This window comes from Hyperolius riggenbachi, chromosome 2, assembly GCF_040937935.1.
Source record: "Hyperolius riggenbachi isolate aHypRig1 chromosome 2, aHypRig1.pri, whole genome shotgun sequence".
Taxonomy (NCBI): Eukaryota; Metazoa; Chordata; class Amphibia; order Anura; family Hyperoliidae; genus Hyperolius; species Hyperolius riggenbachi.
The window spans coordinates 125,667,922-125,686,948 of record NC_090647.1 but is presented as its reverse complement, the minus strand read 5'-3'; the positions used below and the strand labels follow the sequence as shown (position 1 = coordinate 125,686,948).

General features: G+C 41.1%; 1 protein-coding gene across 6 annotated transcripts in view; it reads right to left on the bottom strand.

Annotated features, from left to right (window-relative positions):
• The window catches only part of LOC137545764 (sodium channel protein type 8 subunit alpha-like), a 456,138-nt gene that overhangs the window by 111,946 nt on the left and 325,165 nt on the right, over nucleotides 1–19,027 (bottom strand). For 4 of the 6 annotated variants that reach the window (XM_068267362.1, XM_068267360.1, XM_068267356.1 and 1 more), the window contains one exon: nucleotides 12,223–12,314. In XM_068267362.1, the coding sequence (XP_068123463.1) occupies nucleotides 12,223–12,314 (92 nt within the window). Of the gene's footprint in view, nucleotides 1–12,222; nucleotides 12,315–12,423; nucleotides 12,516–19,027 lie in introns of all 6 variants that reach the window. The other 2 variants (XM_068267357.1, XM_068267359.1) reach the window with 1 other exon arrangement.

Below are 19,027 nucleotides of genomic sequence, written 5' to 3'. Positions count from 1 at the left end.
GGGCAGCTTGCACAAGTTACTATAGACAGATGCTGATGAAAGGCAATAGGATATGTCTTGTACATGAAAGCTTAAACCATTGCTTAAAAAAATAGCAAAGCAAAACCCGTTTTACAAAAAAAAAATGTAAAGGGTATTGGAAATTATAATGCACTGAAAGCGCTCAGTAAGTGCTGAAAATGAGCTGAACGTGCTCAGTAAGCCTACCTTCTAGTAGACAGCATTCTACTGGCTTGTATCCCCCAGTACTGCTCCTTTAATTAACCTAACGTGGATCTACGTAGTGCGAATCTAGGTCCAGCAGGTGGTGCTGCCGCTCTGGCTGGATGTAGAGTCAACGTCCGTAAAAAACGAAGCATCCCGCTGCGATTTTGCAAACCTGAGAGGGGAGATTAAGCTGTCATATGACAGCTGACATCTCCACTCAGTGATCAGGACCCATCCCACTTGACTTCTGAACACGTGATCACTACGATCGGCGGCGGATCGCAGTGATCACTATTAGTGATGCGGCGGGAGGGGGAAAGAAGAGGATCCACTCACCTTCCTACCGTTCCCCTGGCGATCGGCGCTCCCCTCCGCTCTGACCGGCATCCCGGCTCGCTCTGACATATGATGATGTCATGAAGCCGCGACCCAGAACTGAGCAGCAGTACGAGTGGGGATGCCGGCCAGAGCGGAGGGTTCCACAGCGGCTCATCACTGGAGCCTGGGAGGTGAGTAAAGGCTGCTGGCTGCTACAGGGGGGACATCTATCTGGCTACAGGGGGGACACCATGCCCAGCAAGCCACACTTAGAATCCGGCTGCCTGACCCCCCCCCCCCCCCTAAATGCGCCACCCCCCATGAAAAAAAAACATATTCTTGGTTTCCAAGTCACTGGAAGGTTTAATAATTACAACATGCACTTCAATCAGAGCCTAATTGATCAGAAAGACTGTCCCTGCCATTCAGAATGAACAGATCAACTAACAGAGTAAACAATACAGAAAAGGTTCTACTGTACCCAGGGGTAAGCAGAGAATATTTGCTCAGCAATTACTTTATTACAAGACAATCTGATAATTTTGTTTGCAGCTGGCAATGTAATCAATTATCTTCAGTGAGGTGTAAATATGCCTTTCAGTGGCATTATATCAGTGTTTTACTGTTTTATATTATCTTCTTTGATCCACTTTAATAAAAACCATTCAATATTTTAAAATACTAAATATATATGTATTATAATAGTAATACATACTGCCATATTATAAGACAATAATTGTATATTAATATTTAGAAATCGTGATAGCCAAATAACAAAGTCATTATAAATATGAAATAATAGAGGAGCACATGTAAAATAAGGACAGTAACTTTAAAGTTTGGGAAATACCAGCTTTCATTACAAGTAATGTTCCTTGATTGCCTTTTAACAGTTCTGCATAATCATCAATTCACAAAGCACTAGCCCCATACAGCACTGGACAGTTGTACTTGATCAGGCTTAGGGAGCTGACATTGTACAGTATAGGTACGTACAAAACTTAGACATTTTCAAGAGACAGCAACATCCCAATTAAAAGGAAATACAATGCCATTACACTGGAGAGATAATAGCTCAGCACAGAATATTGTGTTATTATGAAAATGCAATTTGTCTCCAGTTAATAGTGCATACCCATTTTTCCTAATGCTTTTTTTTTTTACTTTAAGAAAATTTACTATAACAGATATTAATCCATTTTTAAAGTCTATTCCACGTCTGACTTTTGTATCAAAGTGAAAACCACTTTATGAGCTAACAAAATAAAAGATGTAATATAATGACTATAAGCAAGAACTCAGTGGTTAGTGCATTAATGAAATAGTCATTTATTATTAAGCATTGTAGTGATTTTGTGATTTTTACCAGTGATGCTCAGTACAGCTAAACGTTGCCATACACGTGGAACAAACTGATGCGTAAAAAGCAAAATACAGCTCAGTTGAATTGTTGCCACTACGGCTATCCTTTAGGTGCAGATTGTGTGCACAGCATAAGCAAGACATGCACTTCAATTAAAACATGCTAATGTAAATTATTGTTTATCCTGTTTGTCTTTGTAAACATTCACCTGTATTATTTACACAGTTGTGAGAAAAAAAAATCCGCCTTCAATATTTCTGGTATTTTTCCATGAATTGCACCTAAAGTGTGATCGGCGTGTCCATAGTCGCATACATTTAATAAAGGCGCTTGTGTAAAGGGTGCAAGCAATAGCCGATAGAAGATTATCGGTCAAACTAACAATATGCATTATTTAATTCTTAAAGTAAAATATCGGTAATATTTACTGATATTTAATATGCTCTAACCTGACTCTCACACAGAACCCTCCCTCTTCCGATGCCTAACCCTAAGAACTCCCAGGTGGTGCACCTAACCTTAAAGTGAACCTCCGGACTAAAAATCTACTCAGCAGAACTGAAAAGGCTTGGTGTTTCTTTAACAGTTTCAGAGCATCAGAACTTTGTTTTTCTTACCAAAGCATCATGTTAACCACTTGCCGACCGCGCACTCATACCGCGCGTCGGCAAAGTGGCAGCTGCAGGACCAGCGACGCAGTATTGCGTCGCCAGCTGCAGGCTGATTAATCAGGAAGCAGCCGCTCGCGCGAGCGGCTGCTTCCTGTCAATTCACGGCGGGGGGCTCCGTGAATAGCCTGCGGGCCGCCGATGGCGGCTCGCAGGCTAAATGTAAACACAAGCGGAAATAATCCGCTTTGTTTACATTGTACGGCGCTGCTGCTGCTGCTTGCGTCTCTCAACTTTCTCTTCACAATATCCCACAGATTCTCTATGGGGTTCAGGTCAGGAGAGTTGGCAGGCCAATTGAGCACAGTAATACCATGGTTAGTAAACCATTTACCAGTGGTTTTGGCACTGTGAGCAGGTGCCAGGTCGTGTTGAAAAATGAAATCTTCATCTCCACAAAGCTTTTCAGCAGATGGAAGCATGAAGTGCTCCAAAATCTCCCGATAGCTAACTGCATTGACCCTGCCCTTGATAAAACACAGTGGACCAACACCAGCTGCTGACATGGCACCCCAGACCATCACTGACTGTGGGTACTTGACACTGGACTTCAGGCATTTTGGCATTTCCCTCTCCCCGAGTCCCCAGTCTTCCTCCAGACTCTGGCACCTTGATTTCCGAATGACATGTACAAGTTGCTTTTATTCACTTTGGACCACTGAGCAACAGTCCAGTGCTGCTTCTCTGTAGCCCCGGTCAGGCGCTTCTGCCACTGTTTCTGGGTCAAAAGTGGGTTCATGTTTCCATCTGCTGAAAAGCTTTATGGAGATGAAGATTTCATTTTTCAGCACGACCTGGCACCTGCTCACAGTGCCAAAACCACTGGTAAATGGTTTACTAACCATGGTATTACTGTGCTCAATTGGCCTGCCAACTCTCCTGACCTGAACCCCATAGAGAATCTGTGGGATATTGTGAAGAGAAAGTTGAGAGACGCAAGACCCAACACTCTGGATGAGCTTAAGGCCGCTATCGAAGCATCCTGGGCCTCCATAACACCTGAGCAGTGCCACAGGCTGATTGCCTCCATGCCACGCCGCATTGAAGCAGTCATTTCTGCAAAAGGATTCCCAACCAAGTATTGAGTGCATAACTGAACATAATTATTTGAAGGTTGACTTTTTTTGTTTTAAAAACACTTTTCTTTTATTGGTCGGATGAAATATGCTAATTTTTTGAGATAGGAAATTTGGGTTTTCATGAGCTGTATGCCAAAATCATCAATATTAAAACAATAAAAGGCTTGAACTACTTCAGCTGTGTGTATTTGAATCTAAAATATATGAAAGTCTAATGTTTATCAGTACATTACAGAAAATAATGAACTTTATCACAATATGCTAATTTTTTTAGAAGATCCTGTACATAACAATTGATACCAAAATCTGTCAAAGACAACCACAGTGTCAGAGGTGCAAGAAAGGGGATGGGGAACAGTTTGTTAGTGATTATTGCCATTCAAAGCATCTATAGAAGTGATAATTACCAGCACAGGAACAATAGAGAGCTGATACTGTGGTTGAGGGAGGGGTCCCAAGGGCACCAGTGCGGTGGTAATCTCTGCATCCCCTGTTGCTAAACCACCAATTTAAAATATTATTTATCTTTGCTAAATGTGACTGGCTAATATTTCCCCACCATATTACCGGAATATCAGGTCACACTTTCGCATACAACTTTTTAAGTACAGTATAGGCAAAATTTTTCTCACAACTGTAGAGTAATTAGTAGGAATGTGTGTGAAGCACAAAGATCATTAAATTATGCTTGGCTTCTGTTTGCTGCTCTTTACATTATGAATGTCCTTATTAACAGCCATACAAATTGGTTAACATTAAGATCATAACCATATTTTATGCTACACAGATAAACACTGTTCACATTTAAACCAGTGTACCTACCAACAGAATACTGAATTAAACAGCATAAGTAGACATTCGTTTTACACTTTATATTTACAGTGGCAATGCTGTATTTGCATGTGAAACATTTAATAACTTTAAAATTGACCTGTCACCTTAATAAGTACTTGTAATGCATTCATGAAAGTGTATTTTAATAATTGTTTATGTAAGAAGATATCCAGTGATATACTTTTCCAGTTTATCATGAGTGAAACAATAACAATGTGTACCTAAGACATTTAATGTAAAGGATATTTACTTATGTGGGGCTTCCTCCAGCCCCATGTAGATGGTCTTCTCGCTCACCTACCTCCCGCTCCCAGCCATTGCATGGCTGTCAGCCACAGTAAAGTCCCCAACTGAGCAAGCTACTGTCCCGGCCGCATGCACCGTTGATTGCATTTCCATAGCCGGCCCGGGAGAGTTCTGTGCATGCACAGTTTGCTAAGAATGTAACTGCGCTTACTCACAGGAGCGGAAGGCTGGGACCCCGCATGAGCAGTGGCCTGTAACTCGGTTTGATTGTGGACTTCACAGCTGCAGAACGGAAAGGACCAGAAAGATGCAGAGGGAGCTGGAGGAAGCCCCAGGTAAGTATAAATGTTTTTGCTTTCAATGTCTCAGGTTAACTGTAAGGATATTGAAAACAGAAGGTTCCGTTCGACCAGTGGAATAAAAAGCCCAATCTTTATTAGCAAAAAGGCATGCTGGACATAGCAAAGTAGCTCACTAGTATCGTAGCCTCACAATCACGCCTTAGTCTAGCTATGACTAAGGAGCGATTGTGAGGCTCCGATACGCATGAGCTACTTTGCTATGTCCAGCATGCCTTTTTGCTAATAAAGATTGGACATTTTATTACACTGGTCGAGCGGAACCTTCTTTTTTCAATATACTGGATGTGGTGTGGCTTTCCGTGGTCCTGCTCCTGGTTGGAATGGCAGTGTGGTGAGCGGTGTTTACCCTTTCTTTACAGTAACTTTTTTAAGGCTGTCAATTCTGCTCACCTTCTGCTTGCTTAGCTATCATGCTAATCCTTGGACTGTATTCTTTTCTAAATCAGACATATTTAGAACAAGCATGTAGATAAGGGATCAGCATTGCAGGCAGCAAATCATAAACTTTAAGTAGGAAGTCAACCACGGCAGATTTCATGTATCGGCCATGACAAGCACTTAAAAAATTAAAATATGTATGTCATGTAAAAGCTTGAAAATCAAGCCCTTATTTGCAAAAATAATAGTAATATACCCTCATGACATACATATGACATACAGAGTAGAAAAAAAAATTGGGTCCCTGAGGTAATTATCTTTGTATTTTTTTAAATGGCATTTTTTAAAATGGCAACAAGTGTTTTATTTAAGTAACTATAAAGAGAGAGCGGACATAAGGGGTTCATTAATGGAGGATTTACTTATTTTTATTTAATGTAATGTATGTAGGGTTTCTTTACTATTTGGCCACTAGATGTCCCCCCACTTTATTGCTGTGTACTGTGAACAGTACGCAGGAAGTGTTGTGTGTATGTTTTTACTCTCACTTTGAGAATGACCAACGGCATCTCGCTGATGCTGTGGTCATTCTCTACAGACACTTTGACTGGTGAATGGGAACACATGTTCCTTTTTACTGAACAGTGTACTAACTGCAGTGGGTGCATATATCTAGGTCCCCCTACGATCGCAGTAAAATTATCATGGTGGGCAATGTGGATCTGATCAGGCCCGTTTCTAGGGCCGTGCGGCCCGTGCCGCCGCCCGGGGCGCTGTTGGGAGGTGGGCGCTGAAATGGAGGGGGGAGCCAGAGCTGCGGGGAGGGCAGCCCGACCTCTCCCTCCCTCTCCTGGGCCGCCCTCCGTGCTCCCCCCTCAGATGCAGAGCGCAGCAGGAGCCAGGGAGGAAGCGCTGTAAACAACATACCTCTCTGCGTTCCAAGCGCTGCTCTCTCGCCGCTGGTCTCTTCCTCTCTGCCGCCTATACGATGATGCACACGCTGGTTCCCGGCTAACAGGAACCAGCGTGCGTATCATCGTATAGGCAGAGAGGAAGAGACCGGCGGCGAGAGAGCAGCGCTTGGAACGCAGGGAGGTATGTTGTTTACAGCGCTTCCTCCCTGGCTGCTGCTGCGCTCTGCATCTGAGGGGGGAGCACGGAGGGCGGCCCAGGAGAGGGAGGGAGAGGGAGGGCTGCCCTTCCCGCGGCTCCGGCTCCCCCCTCCATTATGGGGGACAGCTACCTATCTAACCTACCCTGGGGGGCACCTACCTAATCTAACCTACGCTGGGGGGCACCTACCTAATCTAACCTACGCTGGGGGGCACCTACCTAATCTAACCTACGCTGGGGGGCACCTACCTAATCTAACCTACGCTGGGGGGCACCTACCTATCTAACCTATACTGGGGGGCACCTACCTAATCTAACCTACCCTGGGGGCACCTACCTAATCTAACCTACCCTGGGGGGCACCAACCTAATCTAACCTATACTGGGGGGCAGCTACCTAATCTAACCTACGCTGGGGGGCACCTACCTATCTAGCCTACACTGGGGGGCACCTACCTAATCTAACCTACACTGGGGGGCACCTACCTAATCTAACCTACACTGGGGGGCACCTACCTAATCTAACCTACACTGGGGGGCACCTACTTAATCTAACCTACGCTGGGGGGCAGCTACCTAATCTGACCTATACTGGGGGGCAGCTACCTAATCTAACCTACACTGGGGGGCACCTACCTAATCTAACCTACACTGGGGGGCACCTACTTAATCTAACCTACGCTGGGGGCAGCTACCTAATCTAACCTATACTGGGGGGCAGCTACCTAATCTAACCTATGCTGGGGGGCAGCTACCTAATCTAACCTATACTGGGGGGCAGCTACCTAATCTAACCTATACTGGGGGGCACCTACCTAATCTAACCTACACTGGGGGGCACCTACTTAATCTAACCTACACTGGGGGGCACCTACTTAATCTATCCTACGCTGGGGGGCAGCTACCTAATCTAACCTATACTGGGGGGCAGCTACCTAATCTAACCTATACTGGGGGGCAGCTACCTAATCTAACCTATACTGGGGGGCAGCTACCCATCTAACCTCTACTGGGGGGCAGCTACCTATCTAACCTATGCTGGGGGCAACTATTCTGGCTACCTATATTAGAGGCACCCACCTAGCTAACCTGTACTGGGGCACCTACCTAACTAACTTATACCGGGGGCGCCTGCCTATCTAACCTATACTGGGGGCAACTATACTGGCTACCTATATTGGAGGCACCTACCTGGCTAACCTATAGCGGGGGCAACTATACTGGCTCACCTATGCCTGGCTACCTATACTGGGGTACCTATTCTTGGCTACCTATACTGGGGGGACCTATACTAAGTGCAACTAGACCTGGCTAACCTATACTGCGGGCACCCATACCTTGCTTGGGGGGGCGCAATTTTTACACACTCGCCCTGGGTGCATTTTAGCCTAGAAACTGCACTGGATCTGATCGATCTTTCGCTCACTGATCTGTCATGATAGTCGCAATCACCACACGCCGCTAAACATAGTTTAAAGTGGACCCAAACTCTTGCACAGGACAGAATGAAAACATAGAGAAATGCACCCTGTATGTATTTAGAGAGCTTAGGCTGTCTAATTCCCCCTCATCTGTGTCTAATATCATGTAGTAATTTGATCTCCCCTGTGTCACATGACAGCCTATGGCAGATAAGCAGATAAGCCCATTTGAAAACACAGGCTGTAAACAATATGTCTGCTTCCATGAATCAGGAAGTAGAAACTGCAAAATAATTTTAGGATTTGTATGAGCTGTAACAAAGAATTGTTTTATGTTTAAATTTTATAATACTGTTGTGTATCTTTTAAAGCAGAGAGGAGTTCTGAGTTCAGGTCCACTTAAACTCATTTTCGTTAAACAATCTTACATGATACAGTGAAAACGATCATTCATTGTTAAAAAAAAAAAAAGTCTCCCTTTGCAAAAAAGAATGCAGCAAAAATCGTGTCATGGGTATGGACCTTCAGGCACACTGATTAGTTCAGGGATGCCATCGCTGTCTTTAGGGAGGGGGTGGGGCATCAGGGGCGCTCATGAACACTTTTGCGAAGTATTTTTATTTTAAAGGGGAACTTCAGCCTAAACAAACATACTGCCATTAAGTTACATTAGTTATGTTAATTAGAATAGATGGGTAATATCATTTTTTACCCACCCTGTTTTAAAAGAACAGGCAAATGTTTGTGATTCATGGGGGCTGCCATCTTTGTCATGGGGGCAGCCATCTTTTTGGATGAAAGGAGGTGACAAGGAGCAGGAGACAGTTCCAACTGTCCTGTGTCCTGATAACCCCTCCCAGCTGCACACGCTAGGCTTCAAATGTCAAATTCAAAATGTCAAAAAAAAATTTGCACCAAATCACCAGAACGAGAGCAACAACATCAGAAATCCCATCATGCTTTGCACAGCATCAGGGGAAAAAAGCCCGGGCAGTTTTCTTCTGTGCAGCTAAAAATGAGGCTTGGATAAGAGAAACAAAGTTCTGATGCTATGAAACTGTTAAAGAAACACCAGGCCTTTTTAGTGCTGCTGAGTCGATTTTTAGTCCGGAGGTTCACTTTAAGCAATTTTTGCTTTTTGTTTATCAATGATCACTATTACTAGCAGTAATAGTGATCACTGAGGGACACCGAGAACATTTATTGAAAAAGCGATCATATGATCCCTTGGGCCAATAAATGCAGCCACAGGGGTCAAGAGATCACATGTGGGTGTGTGTGGGGGGGGGGGCTCACATGCTTCACATTTCACATGTCACTCAATCCAGTCAGACTTTAGTCACAAGCATGATCATTATAGGAAGTCATGTACTTCCTATAAGCATTTTGAGAATGATCACTGTTACTGGCTGAAACAGCAATCATTCTCGCTACACAGGCATGGATTCGCTCAGGGAACGCATGTCCCCTTCCACCAATCTTTCCTGCTGTGGAGGCCATCGTGTATGGTGATTGCACACGACAACTGGCAGACTGCACGGAATGTGACTCTCACGTCTGTGCAGCTATAGCAAATGCAGCCTTGGATAAGACTCTCACTTCCATGTGGCTGAAACAGTTAAGTAAGTGGTATAGACATGGATTTGAGAGCAGCCAAAAAGTTACTTGTACCAAGGAATAAAGAAACTAGTTGAATAATCCAAGAAGTAGATAGACCTGCAGGGTGACAATGTGAGGCACTGATATATGCCTTTAATTTTTGTGAGGTCACAGCAGGTACAACTAATGGTACCCATTTATGATACAATCTAGTGGGCGATTAATCATCTGATTTGATCGTGAAGATCAATCAGAAACAGTCATCAGTCATCCCACTAAACGCCACAAACCCGCTGTCCAATTTGATTAGATGGATGAGATCGATCTGTAAAATGATCACAACGATCGAATCAGATGATGGATCGGCTGCTAGATTGTACCATTAATGGGTACCATAAGACTGATAAAGTTGACTTTCTGAGGTCCTATGAAAACTTGTCTGTTGTGGATTAACACTACTACGAAATTAACAGATAATTAGAAAAGCGGTTTTAAATATTGTCACTGATAAGGTGAAGAACCCAATGCCATTCTCTTTTCATCATTTATATTTTTGTTACGTGTGTGTGTTTTGCAGGTGACAGATTAATTTTAAAGATCCAGTGTAGCAATACATGACTTAGTTAAGAAATCACCAGTAGATCTATCTCTTCATGTGAGCCAATGGAGATGCCATACAAACTTGCAAGGTGCATAGCTGCAGACTTCAAGTAACTTGCATAGTTTTGGATTACTGACATTTCCAAACACAGAACATGGAATCATAAACTTGCAATGTAGAGTTCTGTTAGTATATGTCTTGGTAAGATAAAGATAGTAACTTGCAAAGCTAAGAATAGCATACTCAAAGGAAGAGTGTATTTTACCAATGGTCATCGAAGCAATTATTGTATACTTAAAATCTTACAAATTTGCAATAGACAATACAGTACATAACAACGGTGAGTAAAACATGCAACTTTTCCATCATAACACATGAAGCAAACACTCCCACGAGTGGTGGACAAGCCGGGGGGGTTTATGTTTTCATGCAAATCATTTAAACTCCAAGGCTGAATTACTTTCATGTCTTATATTTGAAAAAAAAAAGCCATTTTATTTCCATAAAAAAATAAGCTAAGCAAACCGAAAACCATAGGCAAATAATAATAGTTATGCTTTTTTCCCTAACATCTCATTGTTAGGTACGCAACAAATGAACATATTGTTGTGCTTGAGAGTTTGTCAATTTTCTGTGTTGGACATTAAACTTATTTGAGGACATGAAAAGGTCCTCATTGTCTTAGAGCCAGTCTTTTAGCCAATAAAGTGAAAAGAAGAAAAAAAAAATACAAGAAGCCAATCAAAGATACATGCAATTGTTTTGTGTTTTTTTAAGTCTTAAGTTTATGTTATAGTTAGGCTTGGCAGTCTTTATGATGTATGGTATCAAAGTTTGACATTAAAGTGAAAGTAGGCACACATGTGGCAAAAATTAAATCGATCAATTTCAAGCAAGAGGCGAGTGGAGGAAATGGCAATGGCAGTGCACTGTGCAAGACAGGAGGTAAGGGGAAATATAATTGCACGTGTAATGCCTTTCCAATTTTGTGCATCTGATGTCATGTAATTTTCTGTTATTTTCTCAACCTGCACCAGAATGTCCAACTCCATAAAGTCCATCTCTAGGCACAAATCCAAATATACCACCTGACAACTTAGGAATGCGCCAGAATGTTACCTTCTTTATGTTAAATAAGTCTTCTTCAGGTAAAAATCTTGATCTAATGTAACCTGAAGTGGTGCAGCAGAAGGAGACACACATCAGCATTGTTCTGTTGATCAGGCTAAAGCCTCATACACACGTACACTGCATTTTGTACGGCAGGGATGGGACGAAATCCCTCACGTGATGACTGATGATGCAGGGCTGACACTGTAAAGGCGCTTTGCTAGTCTGAGTTTCATCTATCAAGCTTAAACAGTTTCTTGTTTAAGATCTTCTGCAGGTACAATGAGATTGAGGAGGAGGTGCACAGATAAGACCACACATGCACAATTTCCACCAACTAGACTAGTCGGAGGGGGACAGAGACAATGATGGAAACCTGGAGGACACCAAGGGATTTCAAAAACTACAGTGGGCTGGAAGAAGCCCCAGGTAAGTAAAGGTCAACTTTTTTATCCCATCTGTACGCAGTACAGAGCCGGGTGTCTTTGGGAGGACTTGGGCTACCTAAGACTTTCAAAGTCTTCTGCGGTGGGAGATTTGAACAGAGGAGCCTACGGGGGAACGAGAGGACTGTGAGGAGAACGGGAAGGCTCTATAGGACTCAGAGCCTTCCCTCTCCTTAGTTAAGTATCTGTTTTTTGTTTTTAAAATCGCTTCAGATTTACTTTAAGAAGGCAATATTATGTTACTAAGAAAACATTTGTGCCTAGAACTGTGCTTTAATTTCCTAAAGCCCATGTGTCCTTTAAAAAAAAGACTGATTAATTTTATTCTAAAAGGATCAGTGTGAGATGAAGAATGTATCTTACATTCCTAAGAGAAAACCAGACTGCAAAGCCAATCAAAAATGCTTTTTACCATTTTTGAAAGAAACCAAACAAAATATATGAAAGATCAGCCTTAGTGTTTAAACGTTATCTCACCTGGAATGACAGAGATAGTTTTCAAAGCTCGGAGAACTCTGAATGTTCTCAGCGCTGAGACATTCCCAAGGTCCACAAACTCTGTCACATATCTGTAATAAGGGAGGTCACACACAAACACAATGACAAAACACAAAACTACAACAGGAAGTACGTCACAGGGCCTATCCAACACCTAACATTCACTGCAGACCACCTTACCTGGTATTACAGATATAGTTTTCAAAGCTCTCAGAACTCTGAAAGTGCGCAGAGCTGAAACATTGCCTAGGTTTACAAACTCTGTTATATACCTGCAGAATCAAATCAGAGTTACTTGTAATGGTGTGAATAGATTCATGTAAACCCAACATTATCCAGTTCGTTCCTAAGGGACTTATTCAAAGTTTGAGGCAGCCCACAGCAATTGTTGGGCGAGGTTATATGATTATAAAAAAAAATTGGCCTAAAGAAATTCACCCTAGTTGGAGATTGAAGTCTTGTAAGTCCACATGCTAGACCACTTTAGAGACAGATGCCACTTTGTGGGTCCAGCAGCTGAGGAAAAATGGCCACTAAAATAGCATTTATGCATTGTAGTATGATAGTACACTCCATCTTGCACAGCTTGTACACTTTTAAGGGCCAAATTAAAAAGGTGAGATGTGTGACTGCGTGATTTACAACAAGCACTGTTCGAGCTGAAATTGTGGTGTTTTGCAGCAAAGTGGCTGTAAATTTGATGTGTATAAAAATAATTCCCTGTTTAAAGTGCTACATAACAAAAAGCTATTATGACCAGGAGGTCATTTGTCTCCCTACTGTCCTCCCACCACAAATGCTGAACAAAGCCACCTACAAGTTTCGCCTACTCAGGACTCTCATTGTGATCTGTGGCACTGCAGCTTTATAATATCACATTAGTAGGTAGGGCAGTGGTAAACCTACAATACTAGTATATGCCAATACAGGTATTCATCCCCCAGATTGGTACTTGCCAACAGGTACTGTGCAACACTTTTTGTTTAATAAATGTAGTGTGTAATGTCTAAATACTGCATAGCTACAGCTTGACCCCTGGCTGTTTTCTAGCAGCAAACTGTGGCACTGAAAAAGGCACTGACTGTGCGGATTGTTTGGCACATCTTCATTTGAAAGCTGAGGCTTCCTACTGCATGTATCCTGGAACTTTACATTAAGATATATGAGAACAATAAGAGACTGGGGGCCATATGCAATTCACTTTTTCACCTGAGTTTTCTCCTAGGAGATAATTTTTCATTTTCAATTTAAAATACCTTTCCAGCACTTTTCAACTAAAAAAGTACAAAAAAGTAAGTGAAAAGGGACTAATAAAATTATTTTGAGCATTTTCTTGCTTTCTGGTGGCTTAAAATGCATTTTATTGACAAGTTTAAAAATGTCAACTTGGAGAAAACTAAGGAGGAAAAGTTTTCCTCTGAGGTGATATTTTCACACCTTGTAAATAAGATGGATTTTAAATCACCAGCAAGCAAGAAACTACTCAAAATAATTTTGATAGTAGTTATTCACCTACATTTTGGTACATTTTCAGTTGCAAAATGCGAAAAAGTTTGTTTAAATAAAAGATGAAAAATGATCTCCTAGTAGAAAACATAGGAGAAAAAGTGAATTGCATATGGCCCCAGGGCACTTTACTTTTTCTCCTTAGATTTCTCCTAGGTGATATTTTCAAAATTGGCAATAAAATGCCTTTTAAACCACTATCAAGTAAGACAATACTCAAAATAATCTTGATAGTACCTTTCTCACCTACTTTTTGGTGCTATTTCAGTTGCAAAGCATTGAAAAGTAATGTTGAATAGAAGATAAAAAAAAATCTCCTTGGAGAAAACTCAGGTGAAAAAATTAATTGCATTAGGGCCCATATGCAATTTACTTTTTCTCCTGAGTTTTCTCCTAGGAGATATTTTTTCAACTTATCCTTATAATAACCTTTCAGCACTTTGCAATTGAAAAAATACCAAAAATACAATGGGAGGCAAAAGTTTGGGAAACCTTGTTAATGGTCATGATTTTCCTGTATAAATTGTTTGTTGTTACGATAAATATATCATATAGGAGACACACACAGGGATATTTGAGAAGCGAAATTAAGTTTATTTGATTTACAGAAAGTGCGCAATAATTGTTTAAACAAAATTCGACAGGTGCATACATTTGGGCACTGTTGTCATTTTATTGATTCCAAAACCTTTAGAACTAATTATTGGAACTCAAATTGGCTTGGTAAGCTCAGTGACCACTGACCTACAAACACAGGTGTAATAGATCGCGGAAAAGCCGCCGCGTGTACTGGTAGCAAGGCGGCTGATTCTGCGTCCAGCGGGACGGTTTGCACGCAGCAGCGTGCGTCTGGTGTGGCTGGGTCTGTTAGTTCACACAGGTTGAGGAATACGCGCGCGCACGCTGAGAGGCAGAACCTTTATGACAAACGAGGAGGGATCAGCTGACCAGGTTGGTCAGCTGACTCCAGAGCAAGTGGCTATTGGTTGATCGGTTATGGGTGGCGCCCGAGAGTGCCGCTCTATATATAGTCACTGCTGGTCAGTGTCAAGTTGTCTGCCGTTGCGAACACTTACGTGAAAGCACTCAGACCATAGTCAGAACCCACAGTGTGTTAGAACCAGGAGGACCTGGGAATTCACACTGAGCCAGATTACTTCTGTGTTATCTTTGTGTTATACTTCAGACTAGTTCCAGGGTGTCGAGACCACGGACCTCACACCCAAGACTAGGGATTCTGTGTTATCTTTGTGTTATACTTCAGACTAGTTCCAGGGTGTCAAGACCATGGACCTCACACCCAAGACTAGGGATTCTGTGTTATCTTTGTGTTATACTTCAGACTAGTTCCAGGGTGTCGAGACCACGGACCTCACACCCAAGACTAGGGATTCTGTGTTATCGTTGTGTTATACTTCAGACTAGTTCCAGGGTGTCGAGACCACGGACCTCACACCCAAGACTAGGGATTCTGTGTTATCGTTGTGTTATACTTCAGACTAGTTCCAGGGTGTCGAGACCACGGACCTCACACCCAAGACTAGGGATACTGTGTACCATCATATTATACTTCAGACTAGTTCCAGGGTGTTGAGACCAAGGACCTCACACCCAAGACTAGGCATTGTTTGATATCTGTTATGACCTATTGCATTCCTGACTATCCCTCTGCTTTCTGATTCGGTACCTACGCATATCTGATTACCTGTTGCCAACCCTGCCTGCCCTTGGTTACCGAATCAGCCTTCTGTCTCTGTACCTTATCTGCCTGTGTGTTGCCGACCTGGCTTGCCCGACCTTGAAAGGTATCCCTCTCCATTGAGAGATTAGTCTTCAGACCTGCTGGTGACACTCACCTTCCAGGTGTCACTTAGCCTCAGGTCCTTCCTGCTATCCAGCCTGGGGCTCCACCCCATTGGATGTCTCAGGCTTCTGGAAGGTTTTTGCATTTCCCAGAGGGAGGTATTTCCCATACTGCCAAGGACCACCTGCTCCTCGGGTGGTCCCACTCAAAGTCATTACTGTTGCACCAAACACTCACACTATAGAGGTGTCTAGAGGTTAGTTTTACTTGGATTATTGGTGATTCTGCATATCATTAATAATCAGGTATATATCTGTATTCTTGGTGATACTGCAGATCACCAATAATCAGATTCTCTCTGTGTGCTGACACCGATCGTTACAACAGGTGAATCAAATTATGAGAGAGTATTTAAAGGCGTCAATTGTAAGTTTACCTCCTCTTTTAACTTTCTCTGAAGAGTAGCAACATGGGGGTGTCAAAACAACTCTCAAATGACCTGAAGACAAAGATTGTTCACCATCATGGTTTAGGGAAAGGATACAGTAAACTGTCTCAGAGATTTCAGCTGTCTTTTTGCACAGTTAGGAACATATTGAGGAAATGGAAGACCACAGGCTCAGTTTAAGTTAATATCACTGTGTGTGTCTCCTATATGATATATTTAACTGATATTTTTTATGGTAACAACCAACGATTTATACTGTAAAATCATGACGATTAACAAGGTTGCACAAACTTTCGCATCCCACAGTAGGTAAAAAAGTACTGTCAAAATTATGTTGAGTTTCTTCTTACTTGCCGGTGGTTTAAAAGCCATTTTGTTGACATGGTGCAAAAATATCAACAAGGAGAAAACTCAGGAAAAAAAAGTTAATTGCATATGGGCCTATGGACCATATGCGATTCACTTTTTGATTTAAGTTTTCTCCTAGGAGATAGTTGTTGAAATAACTTTTCAGCACTCTGCCATTTAAAAATTTCCAAAAAAAATAGGTGAAAAAGCACTGTCAAAATTATTATATTTATTTTCTTGCTTGCTGGTGGCTTCAAAGCCAATTTATTGCAAAGATGTAAAAATATCACCTAAGTGAAAACTCAGGCGAAATTTTAAAGTTATCACTGAGGAGATATTTATTTTTTTTCTGTTAAAAAAATAATTTTTCAACAATTTGCAATTTAAAAATACCAAAAAGTAGGTAAAAGACTACTGTCAAAATTAGTCTGGGGCTGGATTCACAGTAGTCCATTCCAAAACGCACACGTTATAATGTGTGTGAACTGCAATGGAGACTGAACATAGACTTTCGTGCAAAGCCTGCATTGAGCAAGTTAGAATAGCATGATCAGTTACAATGCAGTGCTGCGAACATTCCTATAGAATTGTATGGGCAGTGACTGTCAACATGCATAATTATTCTGCAATGCAATTGAGCTCTGTGAACTACTTCCGAGTGTCTTTATAGTAGTGTTATGCTGGTGGCTGGAAATGCATTTTATTGATAAAGTGTGAAAACATCACCTAAGAAAAGGAAGGTGAGTGTTTTCTCTTTGTGAGATAATTTTTTTTAATCTTTTTAATTTTTCACCTTTTCTTTCAAAATATAGGTGAAAAAGTAGTTGTAAAATTATTTTGAGTATTTTGCCTCTTGGTGGTTTAAAATGTATTTTATTGACAAGAAGGTGTGAAAATATAATGTGAGAGAAAATTCAGGAGGAAAAGTTAGTCGAATATGGGCCTAGGGCCTTTATGCAATTACGGTAACTATTCTCCTGAGCGTATTCCCAGGAGATAATTTTTTACCTTCTCTACAAGGTAACATTTCTGTACTTTGCAATAGAAAAAGTATCAAAAAGTAGGTAACAAAGTAATATCAATAACAACTGTCGGGACAATAGGCAGATAAGGGTGGTCTACAGCTGCACCAATGGGAGAAAGCAGATTGTGAGAGAGTAAATGGGAAAATGTAGGACTTGCATTAAGCTTTCTATAGCAACTCATATATAAGTCTAGGAATAAACATTTTTCCTCAGATGTGAACATTAGATCAGAGTTTTTTTGATCAAATTCTACAAAAAAATCACGCCGCATGTGGAGAAAATGTACGTGAAATTATTTTATGATTGATTGATTGATTGATTTAAAAAATGTTATCAATCCAGATGTTGGATTCTACAATCTGGACTGAAAAAGTGCTCAAATCAAATCATTTATGAGCATAATTAACAATTACTGAACCTTCTGATCACTGTAGATTCTACAATCTGGACTGAAAAAGTGCTCAAATCAAATCATTTATTGAGAATAATCAATAATTACTGAACCTTTTGATTACTGTAGATTTTTTTTTAAATCATCTTCTTAATGTGACATTTTAATCGTTCACAGCAATCTTCTGAATGGATAACAGCTCTATACTCCAAAAACTCAAGAAAGCTAAATTTGCCACAGACACATGGTAGTACTACATTTTACCATAGTATTCTGCAGTACCTCATAATCATCAACTTCTGATTGTTTCTAACATCATTCCCTGTCATTTATTTGAAAATGTATGACTCTTAGCTCATGCACTATTGCGCACATACTCTTTGGAGATTGTATGTAAAATTGACCCGTGTACGAGAACAATTTATAATTACCTTCCAATCACTTTTGATATATATATATATATATATATATATATATATATATATATATATATATATATATATATATATATATATATATATATTTATATATGATCAAAAGATCACATCTGAGGAAAATATTTTACTGTTAATGGGCACCTTTCGACAGTGATGCATTTTTTCGCAGTGCTTTTTATGAGATTATCGGTGGCTGAATACAGGTAGTTTCAAAACAAAAACGTCCTTGTGCTTCTTGCTCAGTCCCTCTACTGAGGATCATGGGAATAGTCTGCTAAACTTCCCATGGTCACAGCTCAACCTGAGCATCTACAAAGAATTCCTATGCTAAAATATAATAAAAATAAATAAAAACTCTACATTACAGCAATTCCTAGCAGGGCATTACTGTAGCAAGTCTATCACAAGATTTCTAGAACACCTCTCTAATCATGTCCAAGTGCATCCCAAATCAGCCAAAACATCTACATGGGCTCCAACAGACTTCCAGATGCAGCTTTACTCTATAGGTGCCCAATAATGTAGAATCTCCTGAACGATCAACTGTATGATTGATCGGATGTGGTGCCATTAGTGGTGCCCATCAATGATCGTTCCACTAATACCAATTTCCAAAACAATTCTTTTAGTCTGATCGGATTACTTATCATTTTTTTCTCCTTTGCTTGACCTGAACAATCTTTTCCTATTGATCACTGACATTGGATTGGATGGTCAGTTGTTCGGGAAATTGGATGTTAATGGCCACCTTAAGGCACCGTGTTACTGCTAAATTCATCAACCTATGATTGGAAAAAGTTCAGCGGCTCTAAAAAAAAAATAATT